At 53.0% G+C, this 18522-nt stretch overlaps 3 protein-coding genes across 6 annotated transcripts in view; 2 read left to right on the top strand and 1 right to left on the bottom strand.

Annotated features, from left to right (window-relative positions):
• The window catches only part of TBC1D16 (TBC1 domain family member 16), a 30624-nt gene extending 30404 nt beyond the window's left edge, over positions 1-220 (bottom strand). For 3 of the 4 annotated variants that reach the window (XM_065694089.1, XM_065694092.1, XM_065694093.1), the window contains exon 1: positions 99-219. The gene's annotated coding sequence lies outside the window, so the exon portion shown is untranslated. Of the gene's footprint in view, positions 1-98 lie in introns of all 4 variants that reach the window. The other variant, XM_065694095.1, reaches the window with a different exon arrangement.
• Positions 221-446: 226 nt separating this feature from the next.
• Positions 447-12320, top strand: CCDC40 (coiled-coil domain 40 molecular ruler complex subunit). The gene is made up of 19 exons (XM_065694102.1): positions 447-526; positions 1018-1128; positions 1515-1683; positions 1877-2031; positions 2538-2621; positions 2710-2929; positions 3769-3926; positions 4772-4894; positions 5252-5373; positions 6086-6329; positions 6437-6619; positions 7634-7879; positions 8596-8809; positions 9233-9402; positions 9525-9616; positions 10168-10288; positions 10935-11123; positions 11277-11435; positions 12020-12320. The coding sequence occupies exons 1-19, from the start codon at positions 521-523 to the stop codon at positions 12263-12265; spliced, it is 3012 nt and encodes a 1003-aa protein (XP_065550174.1). The 5' UTR covers positions 447-520; the 3' UTR covers positions 12266-12320.
• Positions 12321-12514: 194 nt separating this feature from the next.
• GAA (alpha glucosidase) lies at positions 12515-18423 on the top strand. The gene is made up of 19 exons (XM_065694088.1): positions 12515-12916; positions 13003-13148; positions 13412-13577; positions 13915-14011; positions 14094-14213; positions 14356-14474; positions 14592-14723; positions 14850-14960; positions 15103-15216; positions 15328-15412; positions 15527-15644; positions 15967-16100; positions 16195-16346; positions 16464-16612; positions 16688-16829; positions 17038-17136; positions 17284-17448; positions 17826-17978; positions 18052-18423. Exons 1-19 carry the CDS (start codon positions 12533-12535, stop codon positions 18109-18111), a joined length of 2646 nt encoding a protein of 881 aa, XP_065550160.1. The 5' UTR covers positions 12515-12532; the 3' UTR covers positions 18112-18423.
• The last annotated feature ends 99 nt before the right edge of the window (positions 18424-18522 follow it).

Raw genomic sequence — 18522 nt, 5'->3', positions numbered from 1 at the left:
CGTGACCCGGGGCTGCGCGGAGCTGCCTCAGGTGCGGCCGCCGCAGGGAAGGAAGGGCAAGGAGCGACCCCGGCACACCCCGCCCGGCCCCCCGTTACCTGCTGCCCCGCACCGGGGCCGGCGCGGCCATGGCGGCCGGGACACAGCAGGCCCGGCCCGGGCCCGGCGGGCTGAGGTAGTGCGGCCCGTGCACACCCCCTCCCCCCCAGCGGCTGAAGTGGTGCGGCCCGAGTTCCCCCTCCGCGGGCTGAGATGGTGCGGCCCACGGCGATCACGTGACCAGGTGTTGACGCGTTGCCTGGCAACGGGGAGATGGTGCTGCCGGTGGTGGGTGAGTGCGGAGCTGGGCCCGACTGAGGCCCCACCGGGGCCCGCGGCCCGGGTTCACTCCGTCTCCTGCCTCTGGTTGCAGGTACAGAGCAGCCCCGGGGATAAGGCTCCTGCTGCCGCAGCAGGGGGGTCTGGACCTGAATTAGGCTCTGCTGAGCAGGATATAATCCAAGTTCCCCCGCATCTCACTATGGAGGTGATTTCCTTTGACACGTTTCTGCTGCAGACACCTTAAAAAGGAGTTTTTCATGTTTCATAGACGTATATACTTGGTGGTTTTTTATTGGGCTGTGTTGGTGCTAAGATTTCTTCTTCCGTTGCACGATACTTGAATTTGGCCAAAAGGATATGGGATAAAACAGTGTCTCTTTGAAAAGAAAACAAAAAGAGAGCAATTTGGCTACATGTGCTGTAAGCTGGAAGAGGTTCTTTAATAAATCCCTAAGGGCATTTATTTGTTTCACTAGATGTGAGCTAAAATCACATGAGATCACAAGTGGTGTGCAAGACTGTGTCAGGGTCCGTCCTGTCTCCATCCTTGCTGTGGGACTGGTTTTGTGAATGAGATTAAACTTCTAAATTGAACTCCTGTGCCCAGTTGTTACATGCCTGTTACAATAATGTTAAACAAAGTGCACCACTCCTTCTAATGCTGCTGTTCTGCTCTTCCCCTGTGTTGTACGCTAGGCCATGGAAGCAGAGAAGGGGAAGGAGACCGAAGAGAGAGAATCTGTTCCTCTGGAGGATAAAGAAAAGGTGCTTCCCCCAGCTGAAGGAGAGGCCTCTGGAGCTACAGAAGTGAGACACTGTAATATTATCTATAACCTTATCCACAGAATGTATGGCCAGTGTTTGTAACTTTGCATTCTGCTGGTGCAGTTTGGTTGCTGCAGACACAAAACCAATGAAAGCTGGGACAGAGAAGCAGTGAACTGGTCAAACACAAAGTATAGAAAAGCTCTGACAAACCTGGTTCCCTTGTTGTGCTGTATATGTGCAAGGTTTTCTTCATGAAGAGTAATACAGCTTTGCCAATATCTCTGTGCACTGATTTTAGAGCAAGGCCTCTTGTTGCTCCTTTGTCTGCATTGTTCATGTCTCATGTTGACAAAAATAAGCAGACTTTTAGGGGCAAATAGGGTTAGATTGAATAGCTGTTTCAGGTGCTGAGTTTTATGTTTCAGGAAAAACCTCCTGAGACATTCTCGGACAAAGCAGAATGTGACAGTTCTCCTCCTGAGCTGGGTGACATGGAGCAGCCAGTGACAGACAGAGGAAACACTCCCCTTCCTGCAGGAGCTCCTCTGCAGGCATCTGCTTTGTCAGTGGAGCTGAGCAGCTGCACAGAGTCAGGTATCATTCAGGTCTTTATTGACAGCGCAACACTTGATACCAGCTATTGAGCACAGTTCCTGGTTTTCTCTCTGATCATTACTAGCTCAACTGAAGGCACAATACTATGACATCAAAGCTTTTTTCTTTATCTTCTTATTTTTGGTGGTGTGGGGTTCAGGTAACACTGGAGAACCCAGTTCTCTCTATTCAGAATCTGCCTTTGAGCAGTTTGGAGCACTTCCTAGTGAGCATGGTGACCAAAACCAGGAAGAGGAATGGCAGCAGCATGGGGCTGAGGAAAGTGAAATACGCAGAAGTGAGAAAACTGCAGAAGAAACAGAAGTGGTTGTCTTGGATCCAGAACATGTGAGAAGTCCTCAAATCTTGTCATACTCCTTTGCAGGGTTGAGATTTTTATTTGTCTAAAATGTGTGAGGTAAATTGTAAGCAGGGGCTTGGCTGTCTGCTAAAACTACGTGTTCAAAAATAGCTTTCACAAAAGTAGTGAGTGTGTCTGCTCCCTCAGCATTAACCCCAGAGCTGCAGGTTCAGAAGTAAGCAATGTAAAGGGTAAATCTGATGCTCTTCAGGGCTCCTGAAAGAGCAGTACTTGCAGTGAGTGGATGGGTTCTCGGATGTAGCTCTTCTGATATGTTTCTGACTTTCAAATTTTCTCAGTAGTCACTTTCTGATTTCAGCTAATACCGACTATGTAACTCTCCTTGCTTGCTGAGTGAGTGCAGCTAAAATAAGAATGCGAGTGTCTAGGGCAGAAAATAAGATGTTTTATTTAATAGTGGGAATAGCAGCAAGGTTTCTTCATAATTTATTGACACAGGTATGTTAAAGTTTATCAACATCCTACTTTACAGCCTCTGATGAGAAGATTCCAGGCTGCTCTGAAGAATTACCTTACTAAGCAGATGGAAAAAGTGAACCTAGAGCTTCAGGAGTTGGTATGTAGCATCCTTTCTTTGCCCTCCTGCAACAGACTGTCCCTGTGCAAGCTGAAGTGAGAGAGCTGATTTCCTCTTGTGTTGGCAGAGGGCAGATACGAGGAAGGGCAAAGTACAGCGGGAAGAGCTCGGGGTGGTTCTATATGGAGCACAGCAGCAGTTGGCCCATTTGCAGCTGGAGCTGGAGAAGAGCCAAGACCGCCGCTCAGAGGCAGCCGCAGCGCGCCAGCAGCTGGAAGAGGAACTGGAGGGCCTGAGGCTCACTTACAAGACCATGTGTCAGAACACAGATGATGAACGCAGGAAAGGTGACTGAGGCAGTATTTCCTAATTCCGGTATTATAAGGAGAAATTAATTTGAATCTGAGTCAAGCATTGGGTTGAAAAACACAGTAAATTAAGCAGGAATAATGCACTTGCTGAAAAGTTTCACAGCTATTCCTGGTTAATTATATTCCCTCATATAATTTCTGTTGTTTCTAAGACCATGGTTTTATGTTGTAATTCTCAGAAGGTCTTTAGGACTAAAACTAAGTCCATTCCTGCAGGTGGCTGTTCTGCAACTTAGCAGGCGAAAATTCCTATCAGTGTAATGTTTACCTGTGTCTCTGCAGGGGTGCGATGAGATTTCAAATGTCATTAGGGGCATCCAGGAGTATGAAAGCACCATCCATGTGGCAGCCCATTCTAACCCCAGAATCAGACTTGGCTAATTCTTTTTGTGCTGCAGGCATTTGGATAGGAAACAGTAAAACAATTGCAATGGCAAGGATAGCAAAGCATTCAAATGATTGCCTGGAAAGTTTCTGAAGGTTATTGAAAAAAATTAGGGAAGCATTGAACAGGCTGAGAAAGAGACAGTTCTGGTTTGGGGCAGAGGAGTGGATTCCCAGCCTTCTGAGGCCCCTCTTTGATTTCCTGGGATTCATGTACTGGGAATCAAGGGAATTGCTTACCAATCATTTTAGCTTAGCTTGTGGAGCTATACTTCAAAGCTGATGCAAATTGCTATTTTGGGGAGGGCTGATTTACCTAGTATGTGTGTGGTTTTGGTTTGGGTCCTTCTATATTCCTTTCCCTTTTATCACTCTTTAAAGTCTATCCTACAAATGTGTTTCTCTAAATATTTTTTCTCCTGCCTCCTCAGTTTCTGCGATGCAGACCCAGGTTGAAAGCCTGGCCTTGCACTTCATCTACATGCAGAATATGGACGAGGATATGCATCATAATATTTTACTTATGAAAAAGTCAACAAAGAAGGCTGAGGCAGAGAAGCTCCAGGCTGAGGTGGAAAAGAGAAAACAGGTACCAAGTACCGAGTAAAACTGTCTTTAAAGTAAATAACTAACTACAGATGACAGTGGTGGTGGTGGAGGACGTGCTGACTTGCCAGAGGAAGGCTGCAGTGACTCAATCAGGGAACATCTGTGGGGATTTTTTCCCAAATAATTGAAAAAACCCCAAACCCCACAGGCTTTTCTAAAATGGAGAATCCCCACCCCAAGACAGTGGCGCTGCCCAGAGGCTTTTGACGAGCATTATAACAGTCAATCACTCGGCACTGAAGCGAAGGGGGTGTGGGAGAACAAAGATATTTAATGAAGAAGTTTCATATGTTCAGGTCTCGAGAATTGTTCTGAGTCACAACGAGTTTCACAATGAAAAGCAAACTTTGAAGCTGAGCAGAGCTGGTTGGTGGCCTGGAGCTCCCTCTGCTGCCTTCTGCCTGCAGCACGACGCAGACTGAGGGTTACTAATGCAGAATTGGATGCAAACAGTTGAAATCGATGGATTTAGATGTTTCTTTAACAAAGGATTTAAAAACATAAATCATTAAGGTTCTCAGATGCTGGGGAGGTGGCACAATATAATGCATGCTGACAGGAATGGATGTTGCTTAAGACCTGAAGTATCAATTACTACTGCAAATAGAATAATAAAAACGGAAAAAAAGGTCTTACTCTGTTGAAGATTGTCACTGCTGCATCCATGAGCCATTTGTATAGGAATGGGAAAGTTTCAGCAGGAATCCAATCTAATCCAGTTGCCAATGTAATTCCTTTTCTAGCCTATGTTATTCTTGCAGAATATAGTTGGTTAAGACTGGGATTATGTTACTCATCCTGAACTGTTTGGCTCTGACTCTTTAGGACTTTCTCCTAGACCGCTTAACCAGAAAAGCATATGAGCTCCAAGAACAGATTGCTCTGCTTGAAGCTCAGTTTGTGGCCCAGGCAGAGGACACAAAAGTAACTCGGCAAGCAGTAAATGAGGTAGGAGGGTGCTTTATTCGCTTCTGCTTAGTATTTCCCTCTGGAAGGACTGGCCCCTTTGGCTCACACTCACGTGGTACATACAAAGTAGGCCAGAGTTGTATGGTTTGTTTCTGCTTGGAGGAATGAAAACTTCTTGTTTTTCCTCCTCCCCCCACCTTTGTCACTGAGAATTGCCAGTAAATCACTTCCTCCTCCAGCTTCTCAGCATTTTTCTTCCTGCAGACCTATGCTCTGTGGTGACAGTAACCCAGACACACGTTAGCTGAAGCTGTTCCTGCCCAGGATATTATGAACAGAATTTAGTTTTTCAACACAATATAGATTCATCCTGTCTACCAACTCTCTCTTCCCTAGGCTTGTATGGAGGTACAGGCTATTAACATGGAGAAAAAACGACTGATGAACTATTGGAATAGTAGCTTGGCTGGAATGAAGCAAAGAGATGAGGCCTACGTTGCCACACAGGAGCTGCTGAGGTAGGGTGTCTGAAAACAGTCCCAGGAGAAGCCTCAAATAATCTGCACATGAGGGATTCCAAAAGGGACAGTGTGTCTTTGTCAAGTTCATTAATGTAAGTGCAGGATATGTCAGTCAGAACAAGTCTGCTGCTCTAAAGCACATGTGATGAGGTTAAGGATAAGAAGCACACTTCTTTGTTATTGTTTTCTTTATTCAAAACACAGCTCTCCCTTGAAATGTGTGGGGTATTTTAAGCTCTTCAGAGTTTTTCTATTCTATTTTATTCCTTTAAAAGAGTACCATCACCTTTGCAACATCTCTCAATCCAGAGAGCTCAACATCAAGAAGGATTTATCTGCCACTTTTGGTTCGGGCTTGTGATGGCTTTAGGAATCTTCAGGAAAACCTTCCTATTGTTGCCAAAGGAAGTGTTTATTTGGTCTGGAGTCTTAAAGCTTGACTGGTTCTCTGTGAACAAACAATATGCTTTTACATGGTGGCATCCTGATAAGAATGGGAGGTGGGACATGTCTGTAGGAAAATCAATTCCATCTTTCAGTCATTTCCTTTTAAATCTTAATGCCTCCATCCATCTTCTGATGATTTTGCACTGCCGCAGCAAGCTGGCCTTTATAAAGATCTCCCTTCTTGGTCAGTTGTTGCTGCAATAGTATGTTCAGCACACAAATCAACCCCTGTGGTGATTTTCCATTCTCTTTGCCCCTCCAGCAAATACAGTCACGACCTCAAGTCCCTAGAAACGGACATCCTTGGCTGTAGCAAATCGATCAGGAAAGAAGAGGAGAAGAATGAGATGCTTGTCAGCACCCTGAGCCGGTCACAGAACCACACCAGCACAACAAAGAAACTGATTGCCCAGTGCCTTTCAGCTCAGGAGGCCCTGAAGATTGAATTTAGCACCTACAATCGCATTCTGCATGAGACAGAGCAGGCCATCAGTAGGACTAAGATGGTGAGAAGGGTCCATGAAAGAAGAATCTTTTAGAATTGGATACAGGTATTTAACACCCTTCCCCAAACACTTGTAGTGATCCTGTCTCTGTCTTCCCTACTTTTTAGGATCAAGCTGCTCATCTGAATGAGTTGCTGTTGATCATTAAGGATATAGAGAAAGGAACCAAGGTCAAAGAGCAGATGGAGAATGAAATTGTGGCAAAGCTTCAGGACCAGCTGATATCCAACAAAGCCACAAAGCACTTCTCACAGCTGGTTGCACAACTTCAGAGGAGAAAAACAGATCTGGTATGGTATCTCTCCCATTTGGGAGGGCAGGGAAAGGAAACTGCCCAGAGCAGTGTTTCTCAAGCATGGTTTGTCAGTGTCTTCATTCTGGTTTTCAGGTCTGCAATTGAAAGTCTGCTGAGTTTGTGACTCCAATTTGGTTCTTCCAGTGTCTTATTGTAGGATTCTGGTGTATGTGAAAGAGCTCGGCCAAAAGGGCCTGGCACATAACTTACTATTCCTTCTTTACTTAAAAAATGGGGCAGAATAATGAATTCTGGAAGTATTTACTATAAAGTATTACCAGTACTTCTGTACTCCACATCAAACTAACTTAAATCTCTGTGCTCTATCACAGAATGCGATATGAGCGTGCTTTCAGTTCCCTGGTAAGGATTACAGTCCAGGGAACAGTCAAACCAGATCCACAGTTCTTTATGGCATGACAAGTTGCTCTCTTTGGGAGTGTACAATGGGTACAGATAGGAAAAGCAGGAAGCCTCAGTGTGGTATTTATCATACTGAGCTGTGTAGGCTGGCACTAACGCAACATGCTCACGCTTCTACATTTCCATGTGTTACTTCAGCCTGCCCCTGGCTCTTTTAAATCGAGGGCATATCTTAAGTAACTGGAAGGCTTCCGGGGTTGGCTTCCATTGTGAGAAACTGTTAGGTGCGGTGTGTGTGTGTCAGGTATGGTGGAGAAGGTACAATATAGCAATGTCCTACTACTGTTAGCCAGATAGAGATGGGCAAGGAAGATAATTGCAGAAATGAAGAGTGTGGTCTGTTAAAGGGGGTTGGGATGTTTAGGCTCCTTAATGCGTTCCAACAGCCTTATGGCAGAGGTAAATATTGCTATCTCCCGTCAACAGATGAGGAAGCAAAGGTACAGAGAGGGGAAGTAGCTTGCTTACGGCTTGTAGTACAGACCTGGGAGTAGAATCTAGAATCTGTGTTTGATAAGTGGGCATTAAAAATCACTGTGTTGCTGGTGGTGACAGTAATTTGTTTTCTGTCTGTTGATATTCCCAGGAGCTGCATTTTTCCAAGGTTGAGAATGATACGGCCCAGGTTATTCTGAACACAACTCATACCACCTGCAGGCTGGCAGTGCTCCAGAAAACACTTTGTGAGCTGGACAAGGAACTAAATAATATCCATAATCTGGTCAGCTGCAGGCAAAGAGAGATCACAAAGTGCAACCTCCTGGCTGAGAACAAGCGACGGGCCATCAGCCAATACAACAAGAGGTTGGAGGAGATTCTTTTTGAGCTGGGGGTATGTACTTTTGTGTTTCAGTCCCAAATTTGATTTTATTCTTTGTGGTGACCACAGATCCTTGCTAAATGTAACTGGTGGGTAGCTCACACCCACCAGGCATCCGCATTGTGAGTTAAAAGCTGCAGTATTTAGTGTAAATGTTTACATTTGTCAGATAGTTCTTAAGGCATGGGAAGAGGAGGTGGCATTAGGGAATTGTGCAATGAGGGTGTGCCTGATGAAAATACTGAATGGCATCGATACTCTGGGAGTAAATAGGATCTCCTTATGGAATCTGCAAAGGCTGGCAAGGGGGAATGGAGTAGGTGGAGTGATTTAAGACACTTGATGGTGGCCCCATTCAGGTGATACCCAGCTCTGTCCTTAGCACTGTGAGCCCTTTATGGATATGAGTGTGAAAATGGGTGCTATGGCATATGCTCTGCAAACTTGTGTGTCCCCAGATTTACTTGTTGGGAGAGCTTAGGAGTTTGCCACAGAGTCTGAGAACCTTTAGGGCTTCTGTTGCATTTATTCCTGCAAGGTCAGGAATGATTGGTCCCATCCAACTCATGGGAAATGGAGGCAGAAAGTAACTAACTAACAAATTAACAGTATAGCTGTGAAGTATTTAGTTGGCAGCTCAGCAGCTGGACGGGCTTTCTGCAATGGTGCTATAAACAAGTGCTCCAGCAGCTTCTGCCTGATTTATCTCAAACCTTGCTCTTATGCAGGGGCAAGAATTGGGACCACTGGAAATTGAGATTAACAAGCTGAATAAGGAGATAGAAGAATGTAATTCTGAGGTGATGACACTGCAGAAGAACTGGCTGAATCAGCAAAAAGAGCTGGTCAAGTTAACATGTGAACAGGAGGAGCAAATTGCCTCCTTGGATATGTTAAAGAAACAGTTGACCATAATGCAGCAGAAGAAACTGCGCACGGAAAGTAAGTCATTCCCCAGCTCTTCCTTAAGATGTTCATCCTTGAAGGGAGGAAAAAGGGAATGAAGGCCTGCAGATGGGTGATGCTATGCCTTCACCAAAGAATTCTCTTTGTCCTCCTGTACATGTGTTGAGCAGTAACACCAGTGTCTCCAGTGCTATATCCTGGGGCTGTGAGCCAGGCACTTTCTGCTGCCTTGTGTGTTATTTCCTCTAACAATTGATCCTGCTGTCTGAACTGACACAGTTACACCCTAGTGACCATGTCATGAGTTACACCTCTTTAAATTGTAGGTAAATGTCTCTCGCAGTGATAGCACTTTCCTTGGCCAAAACCAACTGTGGTCTAGCAGCAGCCTGTCACCCCTCAGCTGTAGTCAGTCCAGTGCTCGAGGGAAGTTAAAGGCATTTCTCTGTTCACCTGTAGATGAAATTCAGCAGGAAACAAAAGAACAGAAAGACATCGAACATCACATGAAGCACATGTACAATGACTTGATAAAGTTGAATGTGTTGATCAACAAGAATAACAGCAGCTACAAGGAGCTGCAGTGTAGCAACATAATCACAGAGAACGAGTTCATACGTGCTCTCAAGGTACAGAGGGTGACATCTCATTTCCAGGCCTCAACCTCCCATGCAGATTGGAGGCAAATAGTGATCCTGTCAAACTTCCTCAGTCTGACAATGTCCTGTTGTTTTATCCTTCCCCGATCTAGGAAGCAGAAAAAGAAGCAGTTGAGATGCAGGAGAGGCATAGTCAATTGTCTGAGGAGAAGGAAAGACTCCTGAACAGCGTGGTGGAAGCAGAGTAGGTACCAGAGAGGTTCCTGCTTTGTGCCACAGCCTTTGAACTTTTGTATCTGTGTCCATGTTACAGCACCAGCAAATGTGCTTCTGTCCTCCTCGAGAAGGATGAAAGGGATTTAATTAATTACAGAAACTGAAAGATGCTTTAGTTAACTCTGGAACCAGCAAGAGCTGAAAGATGTTGGCTTTAATGATTCCAGCACACTTGTTTGTGCTGGATGCTGCCAAGTTCTGTGTGGGAATCTGCATGCTGTCCCCCATGCCAGTAGCTCAGAGCGAGTGTGCTGCTCTGGGCAGTTAACTGGGGTCCAGCAGCCCCCTGGCAGTCTGGGCATGCTTGTTTTTACAGTCTTCATACCATTTTCTGAGTAGTGGAGTTTCCTGTGCGCTCTCACACTGCTCTGCTCCTGCCCTTTTATATGTCCCATGCACAAATCCTCAGTTTCTGCTGAACCATTCAGCCATGTTCAGAGTGGCTTTCAGGAGTGTGCATACAGAGAGCATCCTCACTGTTGTTTACTAAGGCACTGCTTTCCCTTTCTGTCCTTGAAGGCATCAAATCATGCTATGGGAGAAAAAGATCCAGCTGACAAGAGAGATGCGAGCAGCAGTGGATTCTGTGACAGGAGAGGGTGAAATCCCAGCTATGAAAATAGAGATTCACAGGATGCAAGTAAGCCTTGGGGGAAAGAGGGCTGAGAGGGGAAGCTGCTCCCAGCATATTCAGCTTTGGTGTCCTGACATGTAAGGCAGGAGGTGGGGAACAGGCTGGAGAGGTAGGATATTCCAGGCCGCAGCAGTATTGGAAATCTTAGCACCCTGCAGCCAATCTGAATTAAATGCACCCAGCGCGTGTGCCCTGGCTGCGTCTGTGTGCTGCATACCAGGTTGCAGCAGAGTGTGTTTAAAATGCTGTATATGCCTCCTTCCTCTGTGACCCCAATTTATAAGTGAAGAAATGCTGATTACTAAACATTGCATCATCTTCATCACGAGTTAGGGAAGCTGTCTCTCTTCTGGCAAAGCAACTCTTCCCTTTCGTTCTTGGGATGCTTCTGCTCTTCTGCTGCTGCTCTTGCTAATGAGTTCCAGTGAAGCAATTTGAAGGTTACTTTATACAAGTTGATAATCCAGCCTTCTGCCTTCCAGATCCACACAGGGCAAATCAGGTCCGGATTTAGAACAAATTTGGCTTGCCAACACTCACGTGTCACATGTATCTAGTTCATGCTGATGGGATGGGCCGCACAGGAGACTTCAGTGAGGGGCCATTTGCACACAGTCATTTTCAGCCTGTTTTGTATCGTGACAAATGGCAGGTCCGCTACAGCCAGCTGATGAAGCAACAGGAGAAGATGATTCGTGAGATGGAGGCATGTGTTTCTCGTAGAGAGGCAGTAACGGTTCGTGGAGAGGGGCAGAAGGCTGCAGATAAGAAACGTTTCACCAAGAGCGACTTCCAGCGCAAGAAAGAGGAGCTGGTAAAGAAGATCATGGAGACCCAGAAGGTGAGCAAGAAGGGCAGGGCTGCGAGAGCTCATGAGCTATGGCCTATGTGTGCCTTGTCATTAGCACCAGCACAGGAGTTCTGGGAAGATGGCTCGGAACGCAGCTGAACTATGGAACGAGAACCTGCCATTTCCTTATGTTCCATTAACCAGAGTACGCAGGACTGTGACAAAGCCATCCTGGAGCTGGAGAGCACCCAGGCCTCCCTCAGCGCTGCTGTCTCCCAGAAGCAGGAGGAGGTATGCAGGCTGCAGGCAGAGTCTGACGTTCTTGATTCGGATTCAGAACATCTTCGGAACGAGAAGCGATGGGTGAGCACATCCGCTTATGTGCAGCATGTGAGCCAAACAGAACCTGCTGCTTTCTTCTCTGGCCACCTCCCTGTCTCATCACCACCCTGAACTGGGCACAGTGGTGTGGGCTTTAGCAACACTTAGTGAACTGAGCACATTTTGAGGGCTCATGGTGGACCTGAATAGATGTTGCAGTTGTACTCTTGGCAAGGCAGCATTCACCTGGGGGGCATTGTTTCTATCTTGAAAATATCTAGTACCAGCTTTCCTGTAGGAGCACCAGCTGCCAGCTCCCAAGGATGTGACACATCTGAGAGCCAGTTCCAGGTCTTGAATGAGCTCCCGTGAGGTTTTTGAGTTGGTGAAGCCCTGTCCTAGCAAATTGCCTTGTATGCACGGGTGTTCTTCTGATTTATGGAGTTCTGTGACAAGATGCTGCTTCTGCAAGCCACAGAATGAGGCTGCTGTTTGGCTGTTAATGAGGGTGACTTCACAGCACTGGCCTTAAGCAGCCCTTCCAGTTCACAGTGGAATGGTTACAGCAGTCTCTTAGTTCTCTGTGCAGCCTGATGTCAAAACCATTTTCTTTCTGCTTTTCTCAGAACCTTCTGGAGCTTGTGGCCCACCAGACCCGCCAGAAGCACCTGCAGGCACTGAAGGAAGGGAAGTACAGTCCCCTCTGCCGCTCTGAGCAAGCCTGGAGGAACGAGCAGCAGAAACTGCAGGCCCGGCTCCGCACCGTTCATGCCATCATCGGTCGGGTCCAGCAGGAGCATCCTGAGCACCAGGGGACTCTGCAGTGGCTCGGCCGGTGCGTGCAATCCAGGCTGACCCCGCAGGAAGCCTGAGGAGCCCCAGCACCGGCTCCTGGTGTTTGTAAAGAAAGAAAACCTGACTCAAGAACCACGTCGTTTGCTTTCTACCTTTCACTTGTAATCGCTTTCCCCTCTCCCCGGGCCACCGCCGCCCCGGCCTCGCTCCCTCACCGGCGGCTGCCGCCCAAGTGGGGCGGGGAACGGGAGGGCGAAGGCGGCCGCCCGGTGCCGGTCCCGCCCCGGAGGCGGGGGCAGCGGTGACACGCTCCGGGCCCGCCGCGCCTGCTGGGAGCCGGGGCCATGCCGGGGCCGGGGGTCGCTGCCGCCGCCGCGCTGCTGGCGCTGCTGGTCCCCGCCGCGGGGCTCGGCGCCGGGGCCGCCGTCTGCGATGTGCCCCCGGGCAGCCGCTTCGACTGCGGCCCCGAGCGGCTGCTGGCACGGGAGGGCTGCGAGGCGCGGGGCTGCTGCTACGTGCCCGCCGACCCCGGCTCCGGCTCCGGCCCCGGCCCGCCCTGGTGCTTCTTTCCCCGCGGCTACCGCAGTTACCGGGCGGAGAACGTGACGGCCACCGGCAGCGGGTACACGGCCCGGCTCCGCCGCGTCGCCGCCAGCTTCCTGCCGGGGGACGTGGGCTGCCTGCGGCTGGACGTGCTGCTGGAGACCCCGGCCCGCCTGCGCTTCACGGTGCGCTCCCGTGCCCCGGTTCCTAATCCCGGTGTCCTGGTCCCCTGGTCCTGGTCCCCAACCGATCCCCCCTCTCTGCCTCGCAGCTGCGGGACCCGGCCCGGCAGCGCTATGAGGTGCCCTTGGACACGCCACGGGTGAGCCGGCGAGCGGCCACCACGCTCTATGGGGTGCAGATCAACGAGGAGCCCTTCGGCCTCATCGTTTCCCGGCAGCGTGGTGGGCAGGTCCTGTAAGTGCCCATCCTGCCCTGGGCTTCCCAAAGGGATCTGGTGTTGGACCTGACTCCAGTAAGGGAGGTGATGGGACAGTGGTGCTGGCAGAAAGGTGGCAGCCAGCGAGCCTTTGGTTTGCCTCCCTTCTGGTTCAGCGGCTGAGAAGGGAAGCAGGAATCCCAGATCTGAGCCAAAACCTGGTTTTGTTTCACACGGTGACGAGCAGCTGTGTCCCTGCCCGGTGCTGGCTCCAGCTCCGTGCTTCCCTCTCCCTTGGCAGGCTCAACACCACGGTCGCGCCGCTCTTCTTCGCAGACCAGTTCCTGCAGATCTCCACCTCCCTGCCCTCCCACTTCATCTCCGGGCTGGGGGAGCACCTGACGCCGCTGGTCCTTGACACAGCGTGGACCAGGGTCACCCTCTGGAATCGGGACATGGCACCCATGGTATGGAGCAGGGCTGAGGGACAGGGAGACGGCTCAGCTCTATTCGCAGGGGTGGCCCCGTGGCCTCTTATGTCTTGTCCTTGGCTGGGGGAAGGTGTCCAGCTGAGCTGAGCCCTGGGTAAGCCCATGGGCCAGGCTTTGTCCTGCTGAGCTCGGCAAGGCTCTGAAGTTGCAGTCCAGGGCTCTTGCTCAGGGCAGAGCTTGGCCAACTCAAGCAGTGTTTGGGGCTGCAGAACTGGGGTTTGCACCCCAAGGTCTCCTGGCTGGAGGCAAGGGGCAGGTGGGTGCTGTGTTGGGGTCTTTGGTGGAGCCTCACCGGCACCGTGCTCTGCTCCAGCCCCAGGTCAACCTCTACGGCTCCCACCCTTTCTACCTGGGAATGGAGGATGATGGCTCTGCCCACGGTGTCTTTCTGCTGAACAGCAACGCGATGGGTGAGTCCCGTGGAGGCGCTGGGCACGGGCTCGGTCCTGTCCCCGTCCCCACCTGGTTCCTCCGGTGCTTGTGCTTCCCCAGACGTGCTCCTGCAGCCCAGCCCGGCCCTGACCTGGCGCACGACGGGCGGGATCCTGGACTTCTATGTGTTCCTGGGCCCCGACCCCAAGAGTGTGGTGCGGCAGTACCTGGATGTGGTCGGTAGGGCTGAGCTGGGGATCTGGGGCACGGGTGCTCCCGGGATGGCTCTGCTGGGAGCAGTGTGGTGGAGGGAGCTGCAGGGATCACGATGCCTGGCCATCCCTGATCCCATCTGTCCATCACCTGCCCTCCCGGCTGCCAGGGTTCCCCTTCATGCCCCCGTACTGGGGCCTGGGCTTCCACCTCTGCCGCTGGGGCTACTCCTCCACCGATATCACCCGACAGGTCGTGACCAACATGTCGGCAGCCCGCTTCCCCCAGGTACGTCTCGGCTGCTCCCCAGAGCCTCTGCCCCATAGCAGCCGTGGGGGGCAAATGGGGAGCCCCATGAGGTGGGGGTCCCTGCTCCTCCCTGATCACTGGTGCCGTCGCCCGCAGGATGTGCAGTGGAACGACCTGGATTATGCGGATGCCAAGAGGGATTTCACCTTCAACAAGAGAAGCTTTAAGGACTACCCGGAGATGGTGCGGGACTTCCACCACCGCGGGCTGAGGTACATCATGATTGTGGTGAGTGACCCCCGGTTGTGCCGGGGCTTCCAGCTGCCCCCAAGGGCAGTGATGGAGCTTCCTCACAGGACAGTGGGGGCTATTCCCTGCCCTTGCTGGTGAAACCCTGGCTCTGTGCCCTGCCAGGATCCTGGGATCAGCAGCTCGGGGCCTCCTGGCACCTACAAGCCCTACGATGAGGGACTGAGGCGGGGGGTGTTCATCCGGAACGCCACAGGACAGCCCCTCATTGGGAAGGTGAGTGCGGGGAGGGGGCTTGTGCTGGGTGACTGCAGCAGGACTGGGAGCTGGAGGGCACAGGGCAGGGGATGGCCCCAGTGGATGGTCAGTGGCACATGGGGGCCATGGGGCTTTGCCTCTTGCTGCCTCTCTCCTGCAGGTCTGGCCGGGCCCAACGGTCTTCCCAGACTTCACCAACCCAGAGACTCGGGAGTGGTGGCACGACATGGTGAAGGACTTCCACGACCAGGTGCCCTTCGATGGCATGTGGATTGTGAGTCATCCCAGCAGAGCTCCCGCCTGCAGCGCTCCGCATCCCACCCTGCATCTCTGCTGGGTACCGGTGCTGCAGTGAGGACATCCTGTCCTTTCCCTACCACCCCAGGACATGAACGAGCCATCGAACTTTGTGGAGGGCTCCCAGGACGGCTGCCCCAACAATAACCTGGAGCATCCCCCCTACGTGCCAGGTATGGCAGCGGCACCAGCCCCTGTCCTGGGTGGGAGCACCAGGAGGACCCTGGGGGATGTTTTGACGCCGAGCAGGCTCAGAGCTCACCCTCATCAGCACCTCTCCCATGCAGGCGTGTTTGGAGGACGCCTCCAAGCTGGGACCATCTGTGCTTCCAGCCAGCAGTACCTGTCCTCCCACTACAACCTGCACAGCCTCTACGGGCTGACCGAGGCCATCGCTTCCCACGAGTAAGCCTGTAGCTCCTGCTGCAGCTCCTGCTGCCCAGGAGGAGCTGATGCACATCCCAGGGGATGCCAGCTGGGAGAGAGACTCCTCCTTAGTGGGCAGCTTGGGTATGGGGAAGGCATTTGACGGGTGGGTGAGGGTTTGGTCTGTAATGCAGTAATGGGCTGGGGGCTCATGTCCTGTGCGCTGTCCATGTCACCTGCCCCATGGCCACGATGGCACTGGGTGTCTGCCCTGACACACGCCAGCCTCGTGCTGCTGCTGAGAGCTGCTGAGTCCATTCCCTGGCTGGGCAGTGCTGAGTGGGGCCCATCCTGCCTGCAGCGCGCTGCTGAGGGTCCGGGGCACTCGCCCCTTCATCATCTCCCGCTCCACATTTGCTGGGCACGGGCGCTACGCGGGGCACTGGACTGGGGATGTTGGCAGCGACTGGGAGCAGCTCTACTACTCCATACCAGGTAGGCTGCAGGGTGCTGGGGCTCCATCTCCCCTGCACCTCCTCCGCAGGCTCCGTACCCCAGCACCCCGATGTCGTCTGCGCCTGCCCTGCAGAGGTGCTGCTCTTCAACCTCTTTGGGGTGCCGCTGGTGGGCGCTGACATCTGCGGCTTTGCGGGTGACACGTCGGAGGAGCTGTGCGTGCGCTGGACCCAGCTGGGCACCTTCTACCCCTTCATGAGGAACCACAATGACCACGGTGCGCGGGTGAGCACCGGGAGCCCTCGTCCCGTTGGGCAGCACGTGCAGCGGGGAGTCCATCCGGAGTCCCCAGAAGGCACCCGTGCACGGCCTGAGCATCCCCCTTCGTCCTCTTCCCTGCAGCCGCAGGAGCCGTACGCCTTCAGCCCCGCTGGCCAGGCCGCCATGAGGAGCGCCCTCCACCTCCGCTACTCGCTCCTGCCCTTCCTCTACACTCTCTTCCACCGCGCTCACTCTGCCGGGGAGACGGTGGCGCGGCCCCTGTTCCTCGAGTGAGCGCGGGGCCCCTGGCTCGGGGAGGGGGCGAGGGTCTCCGGGCGCTGCACTGCCCTCCCCTCCTCGCCCAGGTTCCCCCAGGACCGCAACACGTGGGTTGTGGACCGCCAGCTGATGTGGGGCGCGGGGCTGCTCATCACACCCGTGCTGGAGGCCGGGCAGACCAAAGTCAGCGGCTACTTCCCGGCGGGGACGTGGTACAGCCTCGCAGGGGTGGGTGCTCCCCTGCCATCCCCAGTGGCTGCAGCAGGGCTTTGCTGCAGGGCCCCATGTGCATTCCTGTACCCCACCGCGGGTACCGGCCCCACCAGGGCTGTGTTGAGGACTTGTACCTCACCCACCTTCGCTTGTGGCCATTCGAGGACCACAACATGGGGCATCATCCCTGCCCCTGCTGCTTCCTCTTTTCGTTATCATTTAGGACTCCACCATCCACAGCAAAGGGCAGTGGATCCTCCTGCCTGCTCCCCTGGACACCATCAACGTCCACATCCGCGCAGGGAACATCCTGCCACTGCAGGTGAGTCCCCTCTGCGCTGTGGTGACAGGCGTGGGGCACAACGCCGACCCCAGAGCCGGTGCTGCCGAATGAGCCTGTGGTGTCCGGCCAGGCTGGGGCAGAGCTGCTGTGGCAGCACCCGGAGCTGAGCCCAGTCCTGTGCCCCAGGAGCCCGCATTCAACACTGCCGAGTCCCGCAAGAAGGGCATGGCCTTGGTGGTGGCGCTGACACCGGGCGGCTTCGCCAGGGGAGACCTGTTCTGGGACGATGGGGAGAGCTGGCAGAGCTTTGAGAGGGGCGACTACACCGAGCTCCTCTTCCTGGCCACGCACGTGAGTGAGGGGGTGTCTGGGCAGGGGCCTTCACTGCCATAGGCAGGTCCTGGTGCCCGTGGCTCACGTGTGGCCATGGGCAGCACCGTGCCCTGGTGCAGCCGAGCTGGGTTGTGCCAAAAGTGCCAGGCTGTGGCTACAGCACTGGTGGGGTCCAGGAGCCCCCTGTAGGAGCTCTGGGAAGGAAAGATGCCATGCCCGGGACATGGCTCTTTCTGCACCAGTAGAGCTGTGCAGCCTGGTAAATGGCTTTGCCACTGTGATGGCAGAGCAGCCGTCACCTCGGGCTGGGTGCCCTGCAGTGGGCAGGACCCGTTGAAAAGCCCTGGGTGCCTGTGGGACCCGGGAGCACGGTGATGGCCCTGCTGTCCCCGCAGGGCGCCGTGCTCAGCCAGCTCCTGCAGGCGAGTGCCCACCTCGATGGGGTCCTGCTGGAGGCTGTGACTGTGCTGGGTGTCACCAGCCCTCCCCGGCAAGTCCTGGCCAACGGTGCCCTCGTGGATGACTTCTCCTACCGCAACGACACCCAGGTGAGTGCTGCCGGCCGGAGGCCCTGGGCTCCATCCCTGCTTCTCCCTGTGCTGACCTTTCCTTTGCCCCTAGGTGCTGAGAATCCCAGTGTCGCTGCCCATGTGGGAGCAGTTTGTGATCAATTGGTCCTGAGCCGCTGCTGGATGCACCAAGCTGCTCCCTCCTGCTCTGGGGCCAAATCTATCCCATACAATGCAGCTCTTGGGCTTTGGCTTCCCTCCTGGCTAACAGGAGTAACCAGGGTATAGACTGGACTTGCACCGGGGGTCCTTACACACCCCCGGGGACAGGGGAACCCTCATCACAAAACAGGGGAAAAGACCCAAGTGCCTTGGGAGCCTTCAGTGCGGTGCTGGTGAGCTGGCCGGCGGCTCTGGCTGTGCTCTGGGGGAGTGGGATCTGCAGAGGGGGCGAGGGAGCTGTAATAAAGCTGCTGTTTGCTGGGAGCAGCCCAGGCTGTGTCTGTGCCCCTCTGCTGCTGCTTGCCCTGGCTCAGCACCCCCTGGCCAGGAACCCCCCATCCCTGCCTGGGAGCTGATGCGG

Source organism: Lathamus discolor, chromosome 13 (genome assembly GCF_037157495.1).
Source record: "Lathamus discolor isolate bLatDis1 chromosome 13, bLatDis1.hap1, whole genome shotgun sequence".
Lineage (NCBI taxonomy): Eukaryota > Metazoa > Chordata > Aves > Psittaciformes > Psittacidae > Lathamus > Lathamus discolor.
Note: the sequence above shows the minus strand (reverse complement) of the source record. Positions and strands in the feature narration are given on the sequence as shown.